This window comes from Octodon degus, unplaced genomic scaffold (genome assembly GCF_000260255.1).
Source record: "Octodon degus isolate 3935 unplaced genomic scaffold, OctDeg1.0 scaffold00186, whole genome shotgun sequence".
Taxonomy (NCBI): Eukaryota; Metazoa; Chordata; class Mammalia; order Rodentia; family Octodontidae; genus Octodon; species Octodon degus.
The window spans coordinates 3,528,951-3,549,638 of NW_004524762.1; the positions used below are offsets into that span (position 1 = coordinate 3,528,951).

General features: G+C 36.9%; 1 protein-coding gene across 14 annotated transcripts in view; it reads left to right on the forward strand.

Annotated features, from left to right (window-relative positions):
- Window positions 1-20,688, forward strand: part of Mbnl1 (muscleblind like splicing regulator 1) — a 174,576-nt gene that overhangs the window by 117,075 nt on the left and 36,813 nt on the right. For 12 of the 14 annotated variants that reach the window (XM_023704076.1, XM_023704075.1, XM_023704074.1 and 9 more), the window contains one exon: window positions 17,326-17,496. In XM_023704076.1, coding sequence (XP_023559844.1) covers window positions 17,326-17,496 — 171 coding nt within the window. Of the gene's footprint in view, window positions 1-8,072; window positions 8,125-16,693; window positions 16,702-17,325; window positions 17,497-20,688 lie in introns of those variants that run through there. The other 2 variants (XM_023704083.1, XM_023704084.1) reach the window with 2 other exon arrangements.

Here is a 20,688-nt window from a genome sequence, read left to right on the forward strand (position 1 = left end):
TTTTATTGTTTGTGGTTTTTGTGGTGCCAGGGAAATGTATAGTGGGTGTTTTAACAAGAATTATTATAGTAGAAAAGCCATTTTATTGTTATATGTTTTATTTTAGAACTTTTCAAGCTGCTTACATTTTCACACTGTTAAGTGATAGACCCAGTTTGACTAACCCAGACTACAGTTATCACTTATTCTTTTTTTTTTTTTTTTTTAATGCATTTAGTACAGGGTCTCACTACACAGATTAGACTCATAGTAATCCTCCTGTTTTCACCCTCCTAAGCGCGGGGGTTACAGGCGTGTGTCACCATGCCCAGTCTCAATCACCCTGTCAGCACGCATGGCAGCAGGGCCAGCATGGCATGCTGGGGATTGAACCCTGGTCCTGAGCTATCTGGCTGACCCTTCATCTATTTTTTTTTTTTTTTTTTTGGCAGAACTGGTGATTGAACTCAGGCCTGTGCTTGCCAGGCAAGCACTTACTCTACTGAGCCATCTCCCTGGCCCCCCTTCATTTATTCTTTTCTGATGCGATTGTAGTGTGGAGTTCAGTTTTCATCTTGATATAAAGGAAAAAATATAGAATAAAATTTTCTTTTTTCTTTCTTTTTTGCAGAAGAAGGGATTAAACTCAGGCCCTTGTGCTTGCCATGGAAGCGCTTATTCCACTGAGCCATCTCCCCAGCCCCAGAATAAAATTTTCTGTGAAATTTCAAAAAAATAATCAACAAGTACTTTTTGAAAACTGCCATTTTAAAAATGCACTGTTCTATATGTAGACACATAGATAATATTCATGATTTTGTTACTTATATTTGTATATTATATATTCATTATATATTTATATGTTATGCATTTTGCTTTGAAAGATGCATGTCTAATCACATTCAAAATGAATTGCAACTATTGCTAGTTAGGGGGAATCACACCTAGAAAACTCACAGTCATGGTTCTACCTTTGCTCAATCTGTTATCCACTGTTTAACTGCTGAGGTGCATGAAGTAAATTCCCTGGCACCAATGAGAGAAGCATTTTATGGACTGGAAAGGTGAAAGAAAACTACTTGGAGATGATAACATTTAACTGGAGACCATAACCGTACTTCAGAGGCAGAGTGAGACAAGAAAGACAGACAGACAGAGGCAAGCAGGCAGGCAGGCAAACTGACTGACCAGAACAGATAAATTTACGTGGCCAAAGACATATCTTGTAGAAGGGATTAAGCATAGTTCAGTTGAATGTAGCTAAAAATACTGTGTGGGGTGTGTGTGTGTGTGTGTGTGTGTGTGTGTGTGTATGAACTCTTCACTTAGAAGACTATGAAGTGATGGTTTGGGGTTGTCTGGAAAAGAGTAAGGTCTGGGTGATTTCTTGCGTGAAATATCAAATACTGCTCATCACCACTGCAGGCCTTCTTAAATTCCTGGTTGATGAAACAGTGAAACAATTAAATACAGCTTTGCCAATGTCATCCCTACCTCATCCCATGGCTCTCCGTGGCTAGAGGGATAAAGAAAATCTTTCGCAGTGTATTTAAAACATTTTCCAAGTAAGATTCTGCTACTTTTCAAACTTATTACCTACTGCTTTTATTACATTTGTTACTTGTCATTGTTGCCTCGATCTGTGCTATATCCTCCTCGTAGATATCTTTGTTTTAATTTCTTGTGTATAAATTATACTTCTTTTTTTAAGCTATTATCTGATTCTTCAAAATGGAAATACTCCCTTTTCCCTGAAAAATCTCTTTATCTAAACATCTCTGATGACACTCTTTGCCCTCTAACTTTATATTCTCGTTATCTCTTTGTATGCCTTTGTTCCTTTTCTACAGTGTTAATCTGATTCATTTTGTATGTCCACCCTCCCATAGCAGATAACACTGAGAGATCTCACTAAGTAGTCAGTGAATGAATGTATAGGGTATTCTTGACAATGTTAACCTTTGGTACATTCAAAGCAAACCATTTCTCTCCTATATTCTCTTGTTTCTCTCTCCCTCACTTCTCCCCCTCCCTCCTTGCTCTCTCGCCTTTTGCCTTTCTCCCTCTGCTTCCTCTCTCCTCCCTCCTTTATTTCACTTAATGTAGCTTATTTGTCAGACTACATTAGGAAACCATTAATTGTTCTTTTCTTCTTTTACTTTTGCCCCTGTGTGAGCATGCATTTTTGTACATACATATTATATTTCTGATGCAGAGGTAATCTGACTGTCCTAGAATAAATTCATAGAGTCTGTACGCTCAGGTATTACCCCAAGGAAGATAAGAGACTCATCCTGTTCAGCATTAGTTGGCTTCTTAAGGGAAAACTCTATGTATAAGTTTTCATTTTCTGTTTTTGTATAGTTGTGATAGCATTTTTTTAAATTTTGAAAACAAAAAACAACAGGTAAAAAAAAAACCCAAACTCAGCTAGAACATCTTCATTCTGGCAGCTCACTGTTGAGATATGTGCTGACCCAGATCTTACTGCAGCTCCTCAGTTCACAAGCTTAATTTGTTCCATGATTCTGGAAAGGGTAGTGACAGCGCTCCTGTTCATGCAGGGAGGATGGCTGTGATTGTATTCGTCGCTGATGCAGAGTTCACAAAAACAAAATCTTGCCAAATGCTTCTATTTGTGAACCAAATTGTGCAAAGCAAAACAAAACAAAATTATGAACCAAGATACCACTCTACTGATACTTTCTAACTTCACAGTTAGGGTTGTCCTTTCATAAAATATGTATCTTCCAGAACCCTCAGATTTCCTCATTTGTAGTATGGGGCTAATACCAATCATCTCATGGAATTGTCATGAAAGTTTTAACTTAAGCTTAGACAATTTATAAGTGAGTTGGAAAAGCAGTGTTGCTGAGTTAATATAGGAAGTGCCTAAGATCTCTAGGCGTCTGAGAAAATAAATTTCATAGAGTCAGTTCTCATCCATTTTACATGCTGTTGTTGCCAGGATACCCTTTCTTTAGGGTGCCATCAGTGGTGACTGTATTATAAAGAAAACATAAGGACTTACCTGGGTACATTGATGACTTACTATAGCTTCTTTTCCTTTGAAATCTTTTGCTTCCATTGAACAAGGTGTTTAGAAGAATCCTTTGGTTACAGATCTATCGATGGTGCAGAGACCTTGTCTAATGTGAGGTACTCAAAACAACAAAAGTCTGTAGCTCTGTGCAGTGCTTTGGGCTTGGATGCTCTTTCTCCCACCCCATTAAAGAAGCTGTTTATTTAGCATATGCAAAAGCTGACCTTAAAAGTAACTTTTGAAAAGGTTGTGCTTGGTGTGCAATTGAAAATGCCTAGTTTATCTTGAGGAGTTATAATCATCCAGTTGATGCCCAAGGAAGCCTTTGAAATAAATGGCTATGTCCAGGACACAGCCAAGTTTGACTCAGAATTTCTAGGAATACAGCCAAGATATATAAATTTTTTAATTAACTTATGTGATTTTTTTTTTCCATGGTCATGATTAGAAACTGGTGCCTTAGGCCTTATAGTGTAGCCTAGATGATATAGCTGACACACCCACAAATTTCTGTCTGCTAGCCACTCATTCATTCTATAAGCACTTGTCAAAAATGCCTAAATGAAAATGCTCAGATAAATTTGATCCCTCCTTTAACAAGTTCTGTATCTGAAGAAACTGATAGACTTGATACATGTGATACAGTTTGGCAGTGCTGAGTTCACTGTATTGTATGGGGCAAGAAAAGAAAGAGGAAGCAAAATAAGCAAAATTTCCACCGATAATGACATTTGAAAAGGATCACTTCTCAGACATAATCAAACTTAGCCTATCAAAGGAAAGTGATTCTTTTTTATTATCAGCCCCTTTTAAAATTCAGAAGCCTAGTTTCTTAGTAAGTAAAATGGACATGAGTTGATGCTTATGGTGCTAGACAAAGTCTCTGTCAATTACCCTTGTAGTTTCTGCTGTTTGCACACAAATAGCAAAGGCACTGTTTTGATTAGGAGGCTGAGTAACTAAGTGAGGCCACAGAGCTGGTGCATGAGAACGCCTACCACCCCATATCTCCCTGGCTCCTGGAAACATGTCCTCCCACAGGACTATGGACTTGCCAACTGTGCCCCAACAAGGAGCACTGTGGGTTAGTTCACTCATGGAAAATCTGACTTGAGGGGGAGCAGGAAAGATTGTGGAACAGGGAGGTTAAAGGAGGAGGGGAAAGGGATGCTCTCAAGCATGTTTCCAGGAGTGGACCTGAGACTGGGAGGCAGGGGTTGCCAGGTTCCAAGGACATGGAGATGTGCAAGGAGACAGTCCTGATCATTTTCATGGGCTGAGCTCTAAACCATAATGGTGTCTTTGTATACACTCCTTGTGTAATATCCAAATCATCACTAGGGTGATGTTCTTTTGCCTAATTAAACTTCCTATTGCAGTACATGTGATCCAGGCATATCCAGCTGAAGCTAGTTTGCTAGTTGCTTTTCACATCAACTCCCGGGACTGTTTCTCTATGTGTTTCTAAGGCATGTATATATGAGAAGCTTATGAGAATAAGTATGCAGAAAAAGTCAACAAGTGACCATACTTCCTACTTTGGGGGGAGCACAGCTACTGTTACAGAGTAGTATGAACTTCACTGAAAAAGGAGCAAGTAGAAAAGCTGGACCTGGTGGTACTTCTTGTTAATTCCAGCACCCTGGGAGGCTGAAGCAGGAGTACCACAATTTGAGCACAATCTGGGCACTTTAACAACTTAGTGAGACCCTGCCTCAAAATGCTAGGGTTATAGCTTAATGCAAAAACAAATAAGAAAATGGGAGCATAGTCTGAGATTCGAGAGAGATCCTGAAAAGGTTCCAAAAGGAATGTTTGAGAACGACTCTATCCAACAGCATATCTTTTCTGAACTCTAGTCAGAACTCATTCATTTGACAAATGCTTGGTCTCATGTCCCTCACACTGTGGGAGTCCCAGGAGAGAAGGATAGGTAAGCATTTTTCATGCTTAGGTGTATGGCAGGTACGAAGTACAAAGGAGATAGAGCAACTACTTCAGTAACAGCAACATGCTTTGGCCAGAGGTAGTGTAAAAATCACAGATATACTATTCACTTAATACACCGAAGTGGGTGAATAGCTGATCTGGGCTTTCAGCCTAAATGTTGTTGATGTGATAGCTGGAGAAAAACATCATGTGACAACCGTCTCTGCTCTTCCCCCATGTTCATATTCTGGCTTATTAAAATACAGTGTTACCATGGCTGACATTCCTGTGAGGCTCAACATCTCCCTACTTGTCATCTTAACTAATCATTTAAGAATAGGCTGTGCAGCTTTGATTGCCAGTTAGAACAGAGCACCTAGAAATGGCTAAGCTTTTTCACTTGCCTCTGCTTAAGTGATGATTTCAGTACTTCTTTGCCTTAGAAACTCACCTACAGATGTTTTATAAAAAGTTCAATGTTTTGTAGTTCTTTTTATTTTTAACATGGATTCCAGACACATATGAGATACTCTAAAAACTGTAACTTTGCTGATAGATTCCCAGTGATTTTTTTTTTTTTTTAGATAATGTCTTTAGGTAATGTTTATTAAGTGTCATTTCTTGAGATATTCAGGTATTTGGGGAACTGCTGTGGAAAGCTAGCAGAAGTCTCTGGGGGTGAGGGTAGAGCACAAAGCAGGAGACAGGCTCGGATAACCTGGGTTGTGATACTGCTTTTTGGCTTTCAGGATTTTCTTTCCCCCTTACTGCAGTAGGCATCCAATGAAGACAGACTCTGGGCTCCTGAGCCAGTTGACTTTCTCCTAGCTTTAGCCTCAAGTCTGAGAGAGAGCTGATGGCTGTGTATAATTTTAGCAAATTGTCATGGCAGTGTGGGGGAAGGCACTGTTTTTCCCATGGGGAGAGAGCTGGTGTCATTGAGCACATTTTGTTCCAGTAGAGTTGATGTATCTGAAGGAGACAGTCCGTCGTCATCAGTGATGAAGACCTTTATCCCCTGCACTCATCCTGCTCTGTCATTACTTATGGGAAGCACTAGCAGTTAAGGACTGGACTTGAGGCAGGCTTGTGAACGTATGTTTTCATGTTGGGAATTCTACAAGTTTACAAAGGAAAGCTAGTGAAATGGTGGATAAGAGGGTCTTTTGACATTTAGCAAAGTCTGTGGTATGTATAAGAATTTGCAGAAAAAAGTAATGTAATAATTTCTGCATTTTAGTGGCAGTCAAAATTATAGGGACCTATTACAGGTGAGGATGTTATTTAAGCACTAGTACATGCATAATATGTGCTATGACCTCTGGTATTCTAAAGATTTACCATGAGAATGTTGAGATAAGTTGTTAAAAATATTACATGTTATTTTTCAACCTGATACAATGACATTTATCATGTATTTGTAGGCATATGTTGACTCTGGTAGACACAAATAAGTGGATGATTTGCATAAATAATGGTAATGGAGTAATTTTTAAGATTATCAAAACATCAAAATGTTTCACCTCTCTGTTTTTCGTTATTTTATATCATGACTAAATGACATGCCCCTTGAAGTCTATCTTTCTGTATTGTTGTCTTTACAGATAACTCCTTCATTAATTACTAATATGTTTAAATAATGGAGGTCAGGCCAGTGATATACATAGATAATCCACTATCCCTCTTGCCTCTTTAAGTCTTTTGTTCAAATGAATGATATGAAGCAATATTTTAACTCAATTGGCATTAATTTTATTTCTTTTATTTCTCTTAATCCTTCAGCCTAGATCCTCTGAGGGATAGAAGCAATGAAGAATGACAGAATGATATTTGCATTTGATTTTTTCTCATTACATTTTAGAAACACGGTGTAAATTAATCTTTTAGAATTAGTTACTTATATTGCAAATATCTTTTCCTTTTCTAGATTCAAGAGGGATTGAAGTCTTCATTTTGTTCTGACCTGTTCTGGGTACTCATTTGTCTTTCTAGGGTGAGCAGTCAGTAATTAGAAAAGCAATCATACATGCATATGATCAAGTGGGTTTACATGTAGATCTCTAGTTCAATGGTTAGGAGTGTCAGCTCTGTGGTAGATCTGTCTGGATTCAGTTAATTGTTCCAGGACAGTTCACTTGTGCAGTTTGTACTTCAATAAAATATAATAGAAAATGCAAAATGGCAGTGACCTTGAAAGAACTGAGTGAAGTAAATCCAGAAAGTGCATTAAACAGTACCTGGAACATAAGAAGTACTATGTAAGTTTTATTGTTCATGGGTTTTTAATCAGTATTCTGTAGGGGGAAAGAGATTTAAAGATGGAGAGATTTGCTTTAAAATGGAATAGGAGCTGGCATATGTCTGTGAAGAACTGACTGAAGAGAGCTGCCTAACAGATTATTAAGAGAAAATTACATGTGTAATTTACTTAAGAAGTTTTACTCCCTTTTTAATCCTTAGAAAAGCCCTAGAAATATAATAGAGACAGTCATGCTGTAATTCAATCAACAATGGTACAATGATGAATTGGGAATTATTTGCAAAGCATTTTTAATTTCTCAATTAAAAACATGCACTAAAATTTAGACCACTAAATTTCACTATGTAAATGTTAAGGCTTGTAATTTTTAGCCAAGATTGAAGAGTGTCTGATTTGAAAGTCATAAAACTTCAAAAGTGTTTCAGCTACAGTTTAGAAGTCTGACAGTTGCTGAACTGAAAAATAATGAAACATTTCAAAAAATAATAGAAACATAGTGATCTGGCATTTCTAATTTTATGATGCTATAAAAAGGCAGCCAACAAATGTTGAACTATTTAATGATGCTGGCACCTAACAAATGTCACTGGGCTTTTACAAGGTCATAGAGACTCCGGTTTGGTGTAGGGATCCTGTCCAGCTTTATCTTTCGAGCTCAGCAAGACTGGAAAAGGAGCAGAAAATAGGTGCCAGTTAAACTCTACTCAGTACTGGGCTTGGTAACAACTCTACACATTTTTAGTACTCTGTATCATCAAGGAGACCATGGGTATAAGGAAAAAATGAGACTCCTTCTTACAGCCTTCCATCACAGACAACTCTAAATAAAGTTTCTTTGCAGGTCCTCCCTGAGGAGGTTAAGATTTCTTAAGATTCTCAGCTGTTTACTGATAGAACTGTTGCAATCAGTTGTGTGAGTGTATGTGTATGCATTCATGTGCGTGTGTGTGTGAGCTCTCCCAAATAAAAGTTGCTGGGGAGAGGAGTGGTAGTTTTGTCATAAAAATATATGTGTGATTTATGACATTTTTCCTTTTCTCCGCCTCCTCAGTGGCAGTTAACCCAACTTTCGTGCGTTACGTAATACTTAATGTAGCGGTATAGAGTTTCAGTAATGCCATTTTCAAGATGAGTAATGGGAGTTGTGCAATTAAAGCTCCTAAGTTCTCTGGGAAAGAGTCACAGTATCCTAGTGTTTGAGTTAGAGTGCTTTCATATTGCGTCAGCAGTGAGGATATTTTGGGATATTGTAAATGTCACTATTGGTTTTAATATCCAAGAATCTTCATCAACAAATTTAGGAATGTTCTACAAAATAGTCCCTAGAACAGTTATTGAATTCTACAGAGAGTTTTTAAATAACTGAGAAAGTCTAATTTAAAATCTGCTGTTTGAGATCAGTTTAGATGTTGATAGGCTAAGGTTTGAGCAGTAAGTGGAATCAGTTACATTCATTTACGTTCATTCAGGTTGTTATAAAATTACAGCTTAAACTCAGAGGATTGTGTGTGTTTCTTTTGTAGGCATCTTCATTGATTGTTAAGCCATAGTGTGTGTGCCTCTGTGTGTGTGTATATGCGAGTATGAACTTTCTATGGAATAAGGAAAGGGAAACATCTAAATTATCCTTATGTTGTATTTTCCTTTAAAACATATCTTATCTGTTGTAAACTAATTGTAAGAAATTGAGACTATTTCAGTGAAAATACATTCATAAATTTCTGCTTATTTTTTCTCTCATGGGTAGAAAACTTCTTTCAGCTACCAAGACTGAATTAAGTTCCAAGGCTTGTGTTATATTGACTGGACGGAGAATTAGTACTTTACATCTAGAAAGTTATGCTGTAGATGTGGGTTAGAAATATATTTAATTGTTTATTTCATGTTCAGTTTTGAGGACCAGGGATTACTTGCCTGGTAAAATAAGAGGAAAATTGATTTATTCACCTTCTCAGTGGATGCTAAGCATCTATACCTGGTCAATGAAGAAATTAAAACAACAATAGTTGGATTTGCTTTGAAGAATAGTTTATTTTCTTATGATAAGACTATTTAATTGATTCAAGGGTGCCATTTATTACATATAGGAAATTATGTAATAAACATTTTATTTACCTTTGGTTAAAGGATAATGAATATTTGGGGACAAAATATATTAAAATTACTTTTAAATTTTGAACAATTTATATAGTGACTCATACTATTTCAATATAGTAAATATGTAGTTGCTTATGTACTGTATGTGTATTATATGTTTACCATGCACTGTAGAATACTATTTATAAAAACTACACAAAGAGTATCATGAAAAAGTGAAATTTCCAGAGACTTTCTAAGGGGGAAAAGAAAAAGAGAATGTGTATGTTTCAAGTGCTCTAGATTTCTCCAAGTGTTAATTTGATGTATGTTTAGTTTTATTCTGTAAGAGTCCAAGGGTTCTTAAGTATTTTTTCCAAATCAAACATGAAATGCACATTTTAAGAGAAATATCCCACTCCTTTTAGTCAGTTTCTATAGTATAAATCTATTATTCTATGTTTAAAAAGGATTTTTTGGGGGGAGTGCAGGCTCAGGCACATTATTCTATGTTTAAGGAAACTTCTAGAATAAAAAGATTCTACCATTTAAAAGTACAAAAGCTATCCATAAATAATTTTATATTATCAATTGTTTTTGAATTATGTGTGTTCCTGATAGGAATTTAGTGTTTGTATCCATACCAAATTAACCTTTTGAAGGCTTAACTCCCCAGTGTACATTTAAAGATAGGAACTAACTACACTTAATGAGGTCATCAGAGTAGAACACTGATCTGATAAGATTAGTGTACTTATAGGGAGACACTCCAGAGAGCTATGTTCTCTCTTATCTCATGCACACATTCAAGTGAGAAGTGGCCGTGAAAAATCCTAATTGAAACTGAAAAGAGCAGGATCTTGATCTTTGATTTCTAGACTCTAAATTCGTGAGAAAATATCTTTTTACCGTCTGAGGTGTTTTATTTTTATAGCCCTGGCTGATCATTACAGTCCCCATTAAATTCCATTAGTTATAAAACAGTCACTGGTTTTCAGTTAGGAGTGATTCTAACCCTTCACCTTACTTCCTGCCCCCTACTGAGCAGGATCCAGGGTGCTGTGGGAATCCAGAGTTTGAAAGCTTTGTAAGGTACTTTCACACCAACCAATTTCACCTGACTAATTTTATTATGTAAAAACTATCTTTTCAGGCACTTCTTTCATTCCTGAAAAACTGGACTCAGAAGGCAGGAATTTCTCTTTAGCAGACCAAGCACTAAGTGTTGCTTGAACCTAACATCCTACTACTTTTTTTCTTCTATAAAATAGCTATTGAGATGAGATGAGATGAGATGAGATGAGATGAGATGAGATGAGATGAGATGAGATGAGATGAGATGAGTTGCACATGGTTTTAAGCAAAATTCTCTTAGCTGGACTTAAAAAATACATACAACTGTCCTGGTGCTAGGACACAAACTAGGTGCAAGAATTAGTTACCACTAAGCATCATCAAAACAAATAATCCACTGTTCACATGATGAATCTTCCTAAAAAGACCCTAACAACCAGATGACTGAGTAACTTCTTTCCTAGGTCTATTATTCCGTACTCATATACCAGACACACAGCCACCACTCTAGGTTTACCGTTACTCAAAAAAGTCCTCCTCTTTGTCTTAGGGCTGTACGAAAAACTCCTCATTTAGTGCTTTGCAACAAGATGGAGGTAACACCACTGGCTTCACACTCAGCCAACTGAGAACCATCTCAAAAGCCAACTGTTTTTCTTCTTTTGTTTTTTACCTCAGTCTGTCAGAAATTTTCAAGAATGTAACAATATAAAATGGCTAACTTTTTACATAGACAAAAATATATGCCTGATATCACAGAGTGACCCTGACTCTAGGCTGACTGTGAAGCCACCATCCCTCGACCACCATTACCTACTAGCCTTCAGCATCTCACAGGGTTTTCTACTGTTGTGGTTAGCTTGGTGGGGTTTTGTTTTGTTTTTGGAGACAGGGTCTCACTCTGCAGTTTAAACCTGGCCTTGAACTCACAGTGATCCTCCTACCTTAGCCTCACAAGTGCTGGGATTACAGGTGTGAGTGAGTCACTGTGCCAGCTCTCACTGAGTCTTTGCGCCTTAGCTATTCTGTAAATCAGTAGTTTTGATGTCAGAATTAAGATTTTAAACTGGAATTGTGAATTTTAAAAAAATCACTCCAACAGTCTACTAGGTCACTGGTACTTTATTGAACTACATGTATTATCCGTTATAAGACACATAAAGTAGCCAGGGATGGTGGCATAGGTCTGTACTCCCAGCACTCAGGAGGCTGATGCAGGAGGGCTACTTTGAGGTCAAAGTGAACCTGAGCTAGACAGCACTTGAGGCCAGCCTGAACTACAGTGAGACCCTACCAAAAAACAAACAAAAAGCCCACTACCTCCACAACAAAGAGACAAAGCAAAAGATCCAACAGTCGCCCTCAAGAAATTAAAATAAGCCTGCATGGTGGCACACACCTGTAATCCCAGTGCACTCAGGAGGCTGAGGCAGGACTAGCAAGTTCAAGGCTAGTCTGAGCAAGCCAGCCTGAATTACACAGCAAGATCCTGTCTCAAAAAAAAAAGTAGAAATAAGACATTATGGGCTGGGGAGATTGCTCAGTAGAATAAGCACTTGCATGGCAAGCACAAGGGCCTGAGTTCAATCCCTGGTTCCGCAAAAAAAAAAAAAAAAAAAAAAAAAAAAGGAGGGGGGAAGAAAGATAAAGAAATGAGACAGTAAAAAAATACAGCTTTGATTTCAAAGCGGTGGCATGCAGAACAAATGAAAATAGTACGCAACAAAGGGCCTGAGTTCCAAGGGCGTCATAAAGGGTAGGTCAGGTAAGAGGCCAGTGCTGAGGGTTTCCCTGGCCACAGATGGTCATACCTCACAAGAACACAGTCCACAGCAGCAGAGGCTGAGGTGGGCTGAACCCTGGAACAGCAGCTGGCAACGGATGCTGCTAAATATTGTGCAGTGCCTAGGACAGTTCTCATATTTTATCTAGCCCAAAATGACAGTTTAGTGGTGAGGTCGAGAGACCCTGAGTATTTCTTTAGGATGAATGTGCTCTTTTAAACTGATGAAATGCCTTATGGAAACAAGAAAGTTGCAAGGAAACACATACTTAACCACAATATACTACTCTGTGTTAGATACATTAAGATATTCAGTACTTTCAAATGCCAGTAAATTGAGATTCTTATAATCAGTTGAATTCATAGCTACCAAAACGAAAACAAAACAATGTGTATGTGTCTGAATGTGGGTTTTTTGTTTTGTTTTTGTTTTTGTTTTTTGCGGAACTGGGAATTGAACTCAGGCCCTTGCGCTTGCCAGGGAAGCGCTAATTCCACTGAGCCACCTCCCTGGCCTTGTCTGATTGTGTTTGTATGAAATACAATTATATTTTAAAAAATAGGTCACCTTATCAATGCCATAAATTTCCTTCCAGTAAATTGGATAAATTAGAAATAACTACTATTATATATGCTAATATTTTATATTTATGCTTCTGTGCTAGATTTGACAATTTAAAAATAAATGTGTATGTTAATACTGTACAATAATATAATGTGCTGATATAAATGCTAATACTTTATGTACACTAGTATAATATTAATATAAAATAGCACAATATATACTACCATTAAAATGAATAAATAAACCATATATTAGAGGCATTAGAAAGCATTTTTTAAAGTGGGAAATGACAAAAAATACTGGTATGTTTTGCAAAATTTTTATCGTCTCAACAGGGGAAAATATCGGTGAGAATTTTCAATAGGAAACCACCAAATTCCCTAGTTTGGTTTTTTGGGCCAATATGTGAGCAATGAATATTTCCAGAAAGTACTTCAAAAACATTTGCATATCTCAGCTGTCCCAAAGGAAATACTGGTTTGTGTTTTAACAGTTGAAATAAAGGGTTCAATTTTGAATCCTTTTGAGCTTTAATGAAAAAATACAGATTTACAAATACAGGCTGGTTCCACTATGACATTTTCGTTGCCCCCCCTCCCCCCCATTTCCAGAGTCTACCAAAATATAACTTGATAATTGTAATCCTACCCTATAGTTACCTTCTGGTAACATACTAGTATATTTCTTTAGATTCTGGCTTCATAAATCACAATATTCCCTTTATTTTAGGTAGAAAAAGTATAATTAAACAAGGAAAACTAGCTTTCCTTTCTTTCAGATAGAACTTCAATTTTTGTTTTTATTTTATCAGACTTAGCCAACTTGTAAGTAAGAAATTGTTTCATTTTTATTCACTGGGTAGTTCTTTAAAAATACTAAAACTAAAAAAATAGTTTTTCATTTCTCCAAATGATATCTCTAGATTCATTCAGTTTTATCCTTCTCAGGCGTGTTGCTAATTACCTAACTTCTACCATAGTCCACAATTTATACCTTACTGTTTGCGCCACATCATGTGTGATGTTGGAACATACTCCTACTCAAGCAAATCTGTCACCAGTCAGAGAGATGCTATTGTTATTCCACTGAAAAGATGTGGCCAGACAGCCAAGTTTGATGGTGCATGCTTAAATCCTGCCATTCTGGGTGACTGAAGCATGAGGATTAGAAGCCTGAATCCACTTTGGGTGATTTAATGACTGCAAGAGAACCTGTCTCACAATACAAAAGTAAAATAAAAAGAACTGAGGGTATATCTCAGTGTGAAGGACCTGGACTCAATCCCCCATTGTAGAAAAAAAAATATGGCATCTCAGAGAATGATAATAGACTTCCCCAGCATCTCACATAGAAATGAAGTACAAACCTAATACTGAAACAAAGCTTTGTACAGTTAGGGAATTAAGTCTAACTACATGTATCTGTAAAAACTTATTTTTGTTTAAGCTTAGAAGCTCAATTTAAAATACGGTGTATGTCAAAATGAACAATCTAGATTATACATAGCTCCTAAATACATGAACCCTGGATACTAATAGAATTTGTTTTTAGACATGTAGAGTGGATTATCATTGTGCAGATTTTATAATGACATATATCACAGATCTCTTTTCCTCCTTGATTACACTTACAAGCCTTTTTTTTGGTACTGGAAATTGAACTCGTGACCACACATTTGCCAGGCAGGCTCTGTGTCCCTGGTCCACAGAACTCCTTTTGCTACTTCTTATTTTATTTTTCTTTAGTTATTTTTTGTGGCAAGCATTTTCATGCATTTAAATTACTGGTTTCTAATGAACCATCATTAGACTGTTATAATTCGGAACCAAGATTTGCCATTAAATTTAGTTTTTATTCTACTGTCTTCATTGTGTCCACAGTTAGTCAAATTAATCTGCCCATATTTAGCAAGAAATAAAACATTAATTCATTTTCCAAGTGTTTACTGAGGTGTGAGACTGTGATCTTAGTCTGTGATGCACCAGCATGGCCTTTACCTTATTTCTCCAAGGAAACCGGCTGCCTGTTGTTCTCCAGGTCTTTAGCCAGTCCTCTAGCGTAAGATGTTCACTCTTACTCATCACCTTTTTATTTGTGAAACCACAATCATTCAGCAACACAGTCAGCAATAAACAAGTTTTGAACTTCCTAAGAAGCAAAGTTTATCTAATGTCACTTGCAGAGGTTACTTTCTTATTTTTCCCCTGTATATGCAAATTCACATGGCCTTGGCATAATTGTGTTCTGTAGTATTTTCTGATATGATAGAACCTCTTACAATACTTGTTAGAATGCACATCCTTGGGTCAGCAGACCTAAAGGTACAGACTGGGAGAAGCTTGGTATTGTGAGTAGATTTAGTAAACACAGAATGCAAACCAAAGGTCTCTCCTATGAAAAGTTTCAGATGCTCTGATACAGAATGCAGAAATCTGATACAGAATAGCAGACACATCTGGTTGCATTATTCCTATAAGGAGTGTTTATAGGTCAGAGGGTATCTGTGGTAAATGTTCAAGGAAGGAGCTAGAAGGCAGTACTTAGGAAGTACACTTAGGTCTTCATAAGGCCCAGGGTTCTGTACTATGTGGTACTCTAGAAACTGACCTGAATGAATTTACTGTAAGAAAATCATCTGGGTGATATAACCCTGTTTGCCTGCAATTCAGTATAGCCAGTTTAGTAGTAATTGTGATGTAAGGATCAGATTTTTTTTTTTTTTGGTTTTTTTTTTTTTTTTTACAGTTAAATTTTTCCTCGTACTGAAATAGCAGGCTTTCTCTAAGAAGGCCTCAACTTCATATCCCTGAAATTAGACCATGTGTCATTCATGAGCTGATTTATTTTTACCCAGTCATACTCTGTTGTTTATCTTGTGATTTCAGTTTGTTTTTGTTATTATTTTGCACCAAGGTGATTTTAAGCTTATAATGCTGTGCCTGTGACTTCAGCATATATCAAGAAATGTGATTTTATATGGAATAAATCATCTATACATATTTGTTAACATAAGTTATAACTAATAGACATAGAAATTACCTTTGCCAAGGTTTTTCTTTTTTTAATTATAGTGGAAGCATTGTAGGTTTTACAAAAATTCTGTACTGTAAATAAGGAGCCTGGGGCTTAAAGAAGTTACTATCTTACGTGGTCCATTTTGCTGGTGAGCTGCATGAGGGATACCTCTGTTGCATGTCTTAGGACCTTTGCTTTTCCTCTGCTGCCTCCTGATTTCAACTATTATGTAGAACTAGTTCAAATGAAAGGTTAACAACAGACTGATAACTAGAGAACTTAATCTTGAAGAACCAAAACAGAGTGTTGAAATTAGAATTATCACAGGTTTTACCATATATGTAAACATGATTTTTGAGTAAATTTTAAGTATAAAGCCCAATTAATTTGATTTTTCCATAGAAAACTCAAGGTGGTTGATTGTTTAAATTAATCTTTTATTCTTAGATATAGTTCTAATTAGATTTATTGTGGAAGAAATTGTTGTGACCTTTTACTCTCAATATGTTTTGACAATATATTGAGAGAGTCAAAGCAGAATCACACAAAATTTTGTATTGTACTTTCATAAATATTTTTGATAAAAGAATTATTCCAGAATGGAGGAATGTTCGTGTTTATTATTCTGTTATAACTTATTTTCTACATTTTACACTGTCATTTATTTGGCGGTAACTACATCTCTTTATTTTTGTACATTTGTATGATAAAGACTGGATTTATCTTTGAAAGGTTAGAGACTACATTTTTCCCAGTGTTTCATAATAGTACTTATGATGTCCATATACAGTGGGAACAGATGGGAGTTTTCTAATGAGTGGACTTACAGAGCTTAATAGGAATTTTATTTGTTATACAATACTTGCAAAGGCATTTTCAAGATATAAAATGCCTTTGGTTTGCTAAGATTGTGTCTTCAGAATTCACTACAAATAAAACTAGGTAATAAACTTCATAATTCTTTTGGATTCATTGAAGTTAACTGAGAAGATATTATGGCAAGAGCCAAACTAAATGTTGGGTGCATGTGCATGTTATTGGAGATTGAACACAGGGCCTTCACACTGAATGGCATCCAACTTTTTTCTTTTTTCTTCTAACTTGTTTCTTTCTTTCTTCTTCTTTTTTTTTTTTTTTTTAGACATAGGATCTCACTAATCATTTAGTTGCCCAGACTGGTCTTGAACTTTTGATCCTTCTGCCTCATCATCTCAGAGTGCTAGAAGTGTAGGCGTATATCACCATGCCTGGTGTGGACCCTAATAGTCTTTAATTGACATTCTGTGTCTTGGTTTTACCCTTGAAACTTTCAGATTTTTAAACTTGAATCTAGAAATATTGATGCTAAAATTATTATTTTTGATGTTATAATTACTAAAAGAAAGTAACTTCTGTAAGCTTTCAAATTCTCCCAAATGTCAATCTTGCAGTTTTCATACTGCTTTGGGTGAAGTGATAGAAATTATTCTAAATGATGCGATGCGTGAAAAAATATGTAACAGATTCAGATGGTTGGTTTGCGTTATTATTGTTGTCATTGTTTTACAATTTACTGATTTTATTCTTTTTTAAGATGTTATTTGCTGCTTTTGTCTTTTTAGGGTCGTTGCTCCAGGGAGAACTGCAAATACCTTCATCCACCTCCACACTTAAAAACACAGTTGGAGATAAATGGGCGCAATAACTTGATTCAGCAGAAGAACATGGCCATGCTGGCCCAGCAGATGCAACTAGCCAATGCCATGATGCCTGGTGCCCCATTACAACCTGTGGTAAGTGTGCTTTCGGGCCTCAGTAATTATAAGTGCTTAGTTCCATTGCTAAAATATTCATGATTCCAGAGATCAAGGGGACAGAAGAATCAGTTGCCTAGTATTTTCTAGAAAACTTAAATATCTCTGGAACAATTTTTACACTATGAAATTGCTCATCTTCTAGCTATTCTATGTGATAGTTTACATTATAGGATTCACACCTTCCCCACCACCAGATTGTCTTAGAAATAAGTCTTATGACATGCAGGTGCCAGCATGGATTTGTTAAAAAAAGTTAACAAACTCACTACTGTATTTAGTATTCATTTTAAGGCTAACTTTAAAGGTAATAGTGTTTTGTTAAACTGATATATAATGTGCATACATGCATATATTGTGTGTTTTTGTGTATATGTATATCTATATATATTTCTAAAATTTTAGGACATTTTTCTCTTTTTCATCACTTTGAATATAATCTCTGTAGTTCTTCCTTTTTTTTTTTTTAGTTCTTCCTTTTTTTAAATGTATATAGTACAGGGGCTACAGGGTCTCACTCCACAGATCAGACTCATAGCAATCCACCTGTTTTCAGCCTCCCAAGTGCTGGGAGAACAGGTGCACGCCAGCACACCCAGCCTCAGTCGCCATTTTAGCGCGTCCCGGGGCGGGGCCAGCACAGCAGGCTGGGGATGGAACCCTGGTCCCTGCATCTGCGTAAGTAGGTGCTTTAATCTGCTGAGCTATCTGGCCGGCCTGTTCTTCCTTTTTTTAAAGGATACTGTTGTTATTCTTTTGCAGTTTAAATTGAAATTTTACGAGTCGCAAATGCCAGGTGATTTCTGAATTATAATCAACTTGAAAGTCTCATCAAGGAGATCTAATCAGGGAGACAGAAACTCCAGGAGCTTTAAAAAGAGAATAGATTTGGTCATCTGTAGATGGTCTTGGGTATTTAATGTTTGCACACATTTTGTGGCATAATTCTTGGTTCAGAACACACATGCCTATTTAACTGTTTGCTTTTCTTGGTGTGTGTGTGTGTGTGTATGATACATTAATAATCTTTATAACACAATTACTATTAACTTGAAGAGATATTATGTTGTGACATAGTAATTGTGTATTTATATTTAAATATGTGATGAAAATTATCAGAATATATTTGTCAATAATTTATGTCACTAAAGTTATATGTAATACTGTGGAGTCACAGGAATTTAAATTTTGTTATGGTAACTGCAGTGTATTTCTTATTTTCTCATTGCTGGAACAAAACATTGGACCACCCTCAAGGTGAAGGAGGGAAGGTTTATTACAGCTCCCAGTGTCAGAGGTCTCAGTCCACAGTTTTCTGGCTCCAAGGCCAGGCAGCAAAGCAGAGGGGCATAGCAGAGGGGCATTGCAGAGGAGGCAGGAGGCAGCAAGCAGCAGGCCTGCCTTGTATCGATGTACATTCCATTCAGTCTGCAAGCCTGTTGATTGGTGCCACACTGCCAGGGTGGGGCTACCGAGTATCACACCCAGAAGTATGCCTGAGCCAGTCATTGTGCTCATCTAGCACCTCATACCCTTAATCCCAGTATCATACAAGCTAGATGCAGCCACCTCCAAGAAGCTCCATCTATGAATGCATGAGGCTTTGCGGGGACATCTAGATATAAGCCATATTGGTATGTGTGCTAATTTTCCTAATATGTTTGGCATTTGAACTCGGTTTAATTATTATCTATTCTAGATGTTAATGTAACACTCATTCCAAAAAAGGAGAGGGAAATTCCATTTTGAGGTGGAAGTGTTCTCCATATTAAATCACAAGTGATAGTAATTGTCAAAGCTTTAATTTTCAAGTGAGAAAATATTGTGTCTTGTTGTTGTTGTTGTTGTGGTACCAGAGATCAAACTCAAGACCTTTCACTTGTCAGGCAAGCATTTATTCCACTGAACTATCTCCCTGGCCCCTCTCTCTGTTTTTACTTAATCTGTTTTTTCAATTATTGAAACTTCAGTAAAAACTATCACTGTCTTAACTTACTTTTATGACATTTATAATTTTATGTATATGTATTAGGATACCATAAAGCTTTCTGTTTGATTCTTAAGGTTTAACTGTAATCATTCTTTCTAACAAAACATAGAAATATCTCTTTTACAGTTGGGCCTCACAGATAGTTTCAAAGATGTGGGGGGATACTACCTTAATTGATAGATGATCTCTCCTTCATGTGGGATACTTTGCTCCACCTAAACATTTAAAACGTTTTGAATGCCAGCTGGTGCTCTCTGTGACCCAGAGCGCCATTGAGACTGGCCGCGGTGGTTCCCACTGAGGAGGGTAGGTCCATGCACAGCGTTGCGTGACTCCTTGGCCTGCACTCTGACTTCATTCAGGGACTCCTCAGGACCGTTCTGGGGTCCTGCATGTAGGCACAGTCCTGGGGCAGACTCAGAAGGACATTGATCCCCTTTGAAGTATTTCCTTAGACACTAGCAGCCAACATGCCAATTGTAAAATCACTAAATCACAGGTTTTTGAACTCAGAACACTCACCACACTTTCTGATGCTTTTGTTAGACTATCTGCATGATTATTTTTATTAGTTATGAGCCTATTTAGCCTTTGTGTTAATTTCTCTCACATGACTACATTTGAATGTGGAATTACTCTTCTAAATGTATCCTATCGTAACTTAAAATATACTCTATGCAGGTGATTTTTATAATAAATATAAAACTCATTTTAATTATTCAATCTTAAAGCATTTGGAATGTTAATAATGATGGAGGAGAAGGCTTTAATCCAGAAAGTTTGCTTTCAAAATCTCACCTGAGACTTTTTGATTGTTTTCGTAGTCAACCCTATTTTAATGGAGATTCAGAAATAAATGGGATAGTTATTACCAGCTGCTTACTGGGACTTTAATGTGAGCCTACAGATAGAGACTATAAGAGAGCTCAAAGCAGCCGGGTGACTAATTCTAAGGAGACCTACCACTCAGTGAGTGATCTTAGTACAGATGGGAGCATTTGAAGTCCTGCCAGGCTGTGCCCTTTATATGACCCACAGCACCTCTGAGATCAGCAGGTGTGATTAACTTGGATTTAATCCAAGTCGTCGTAACATCAAAGCAGGTGATACAGTGGGTCAGTCCACAGCATCAGGAGTATCTGGAATGTTCAAGTGGTGACAAGACTTGGGGTCAAGCATGT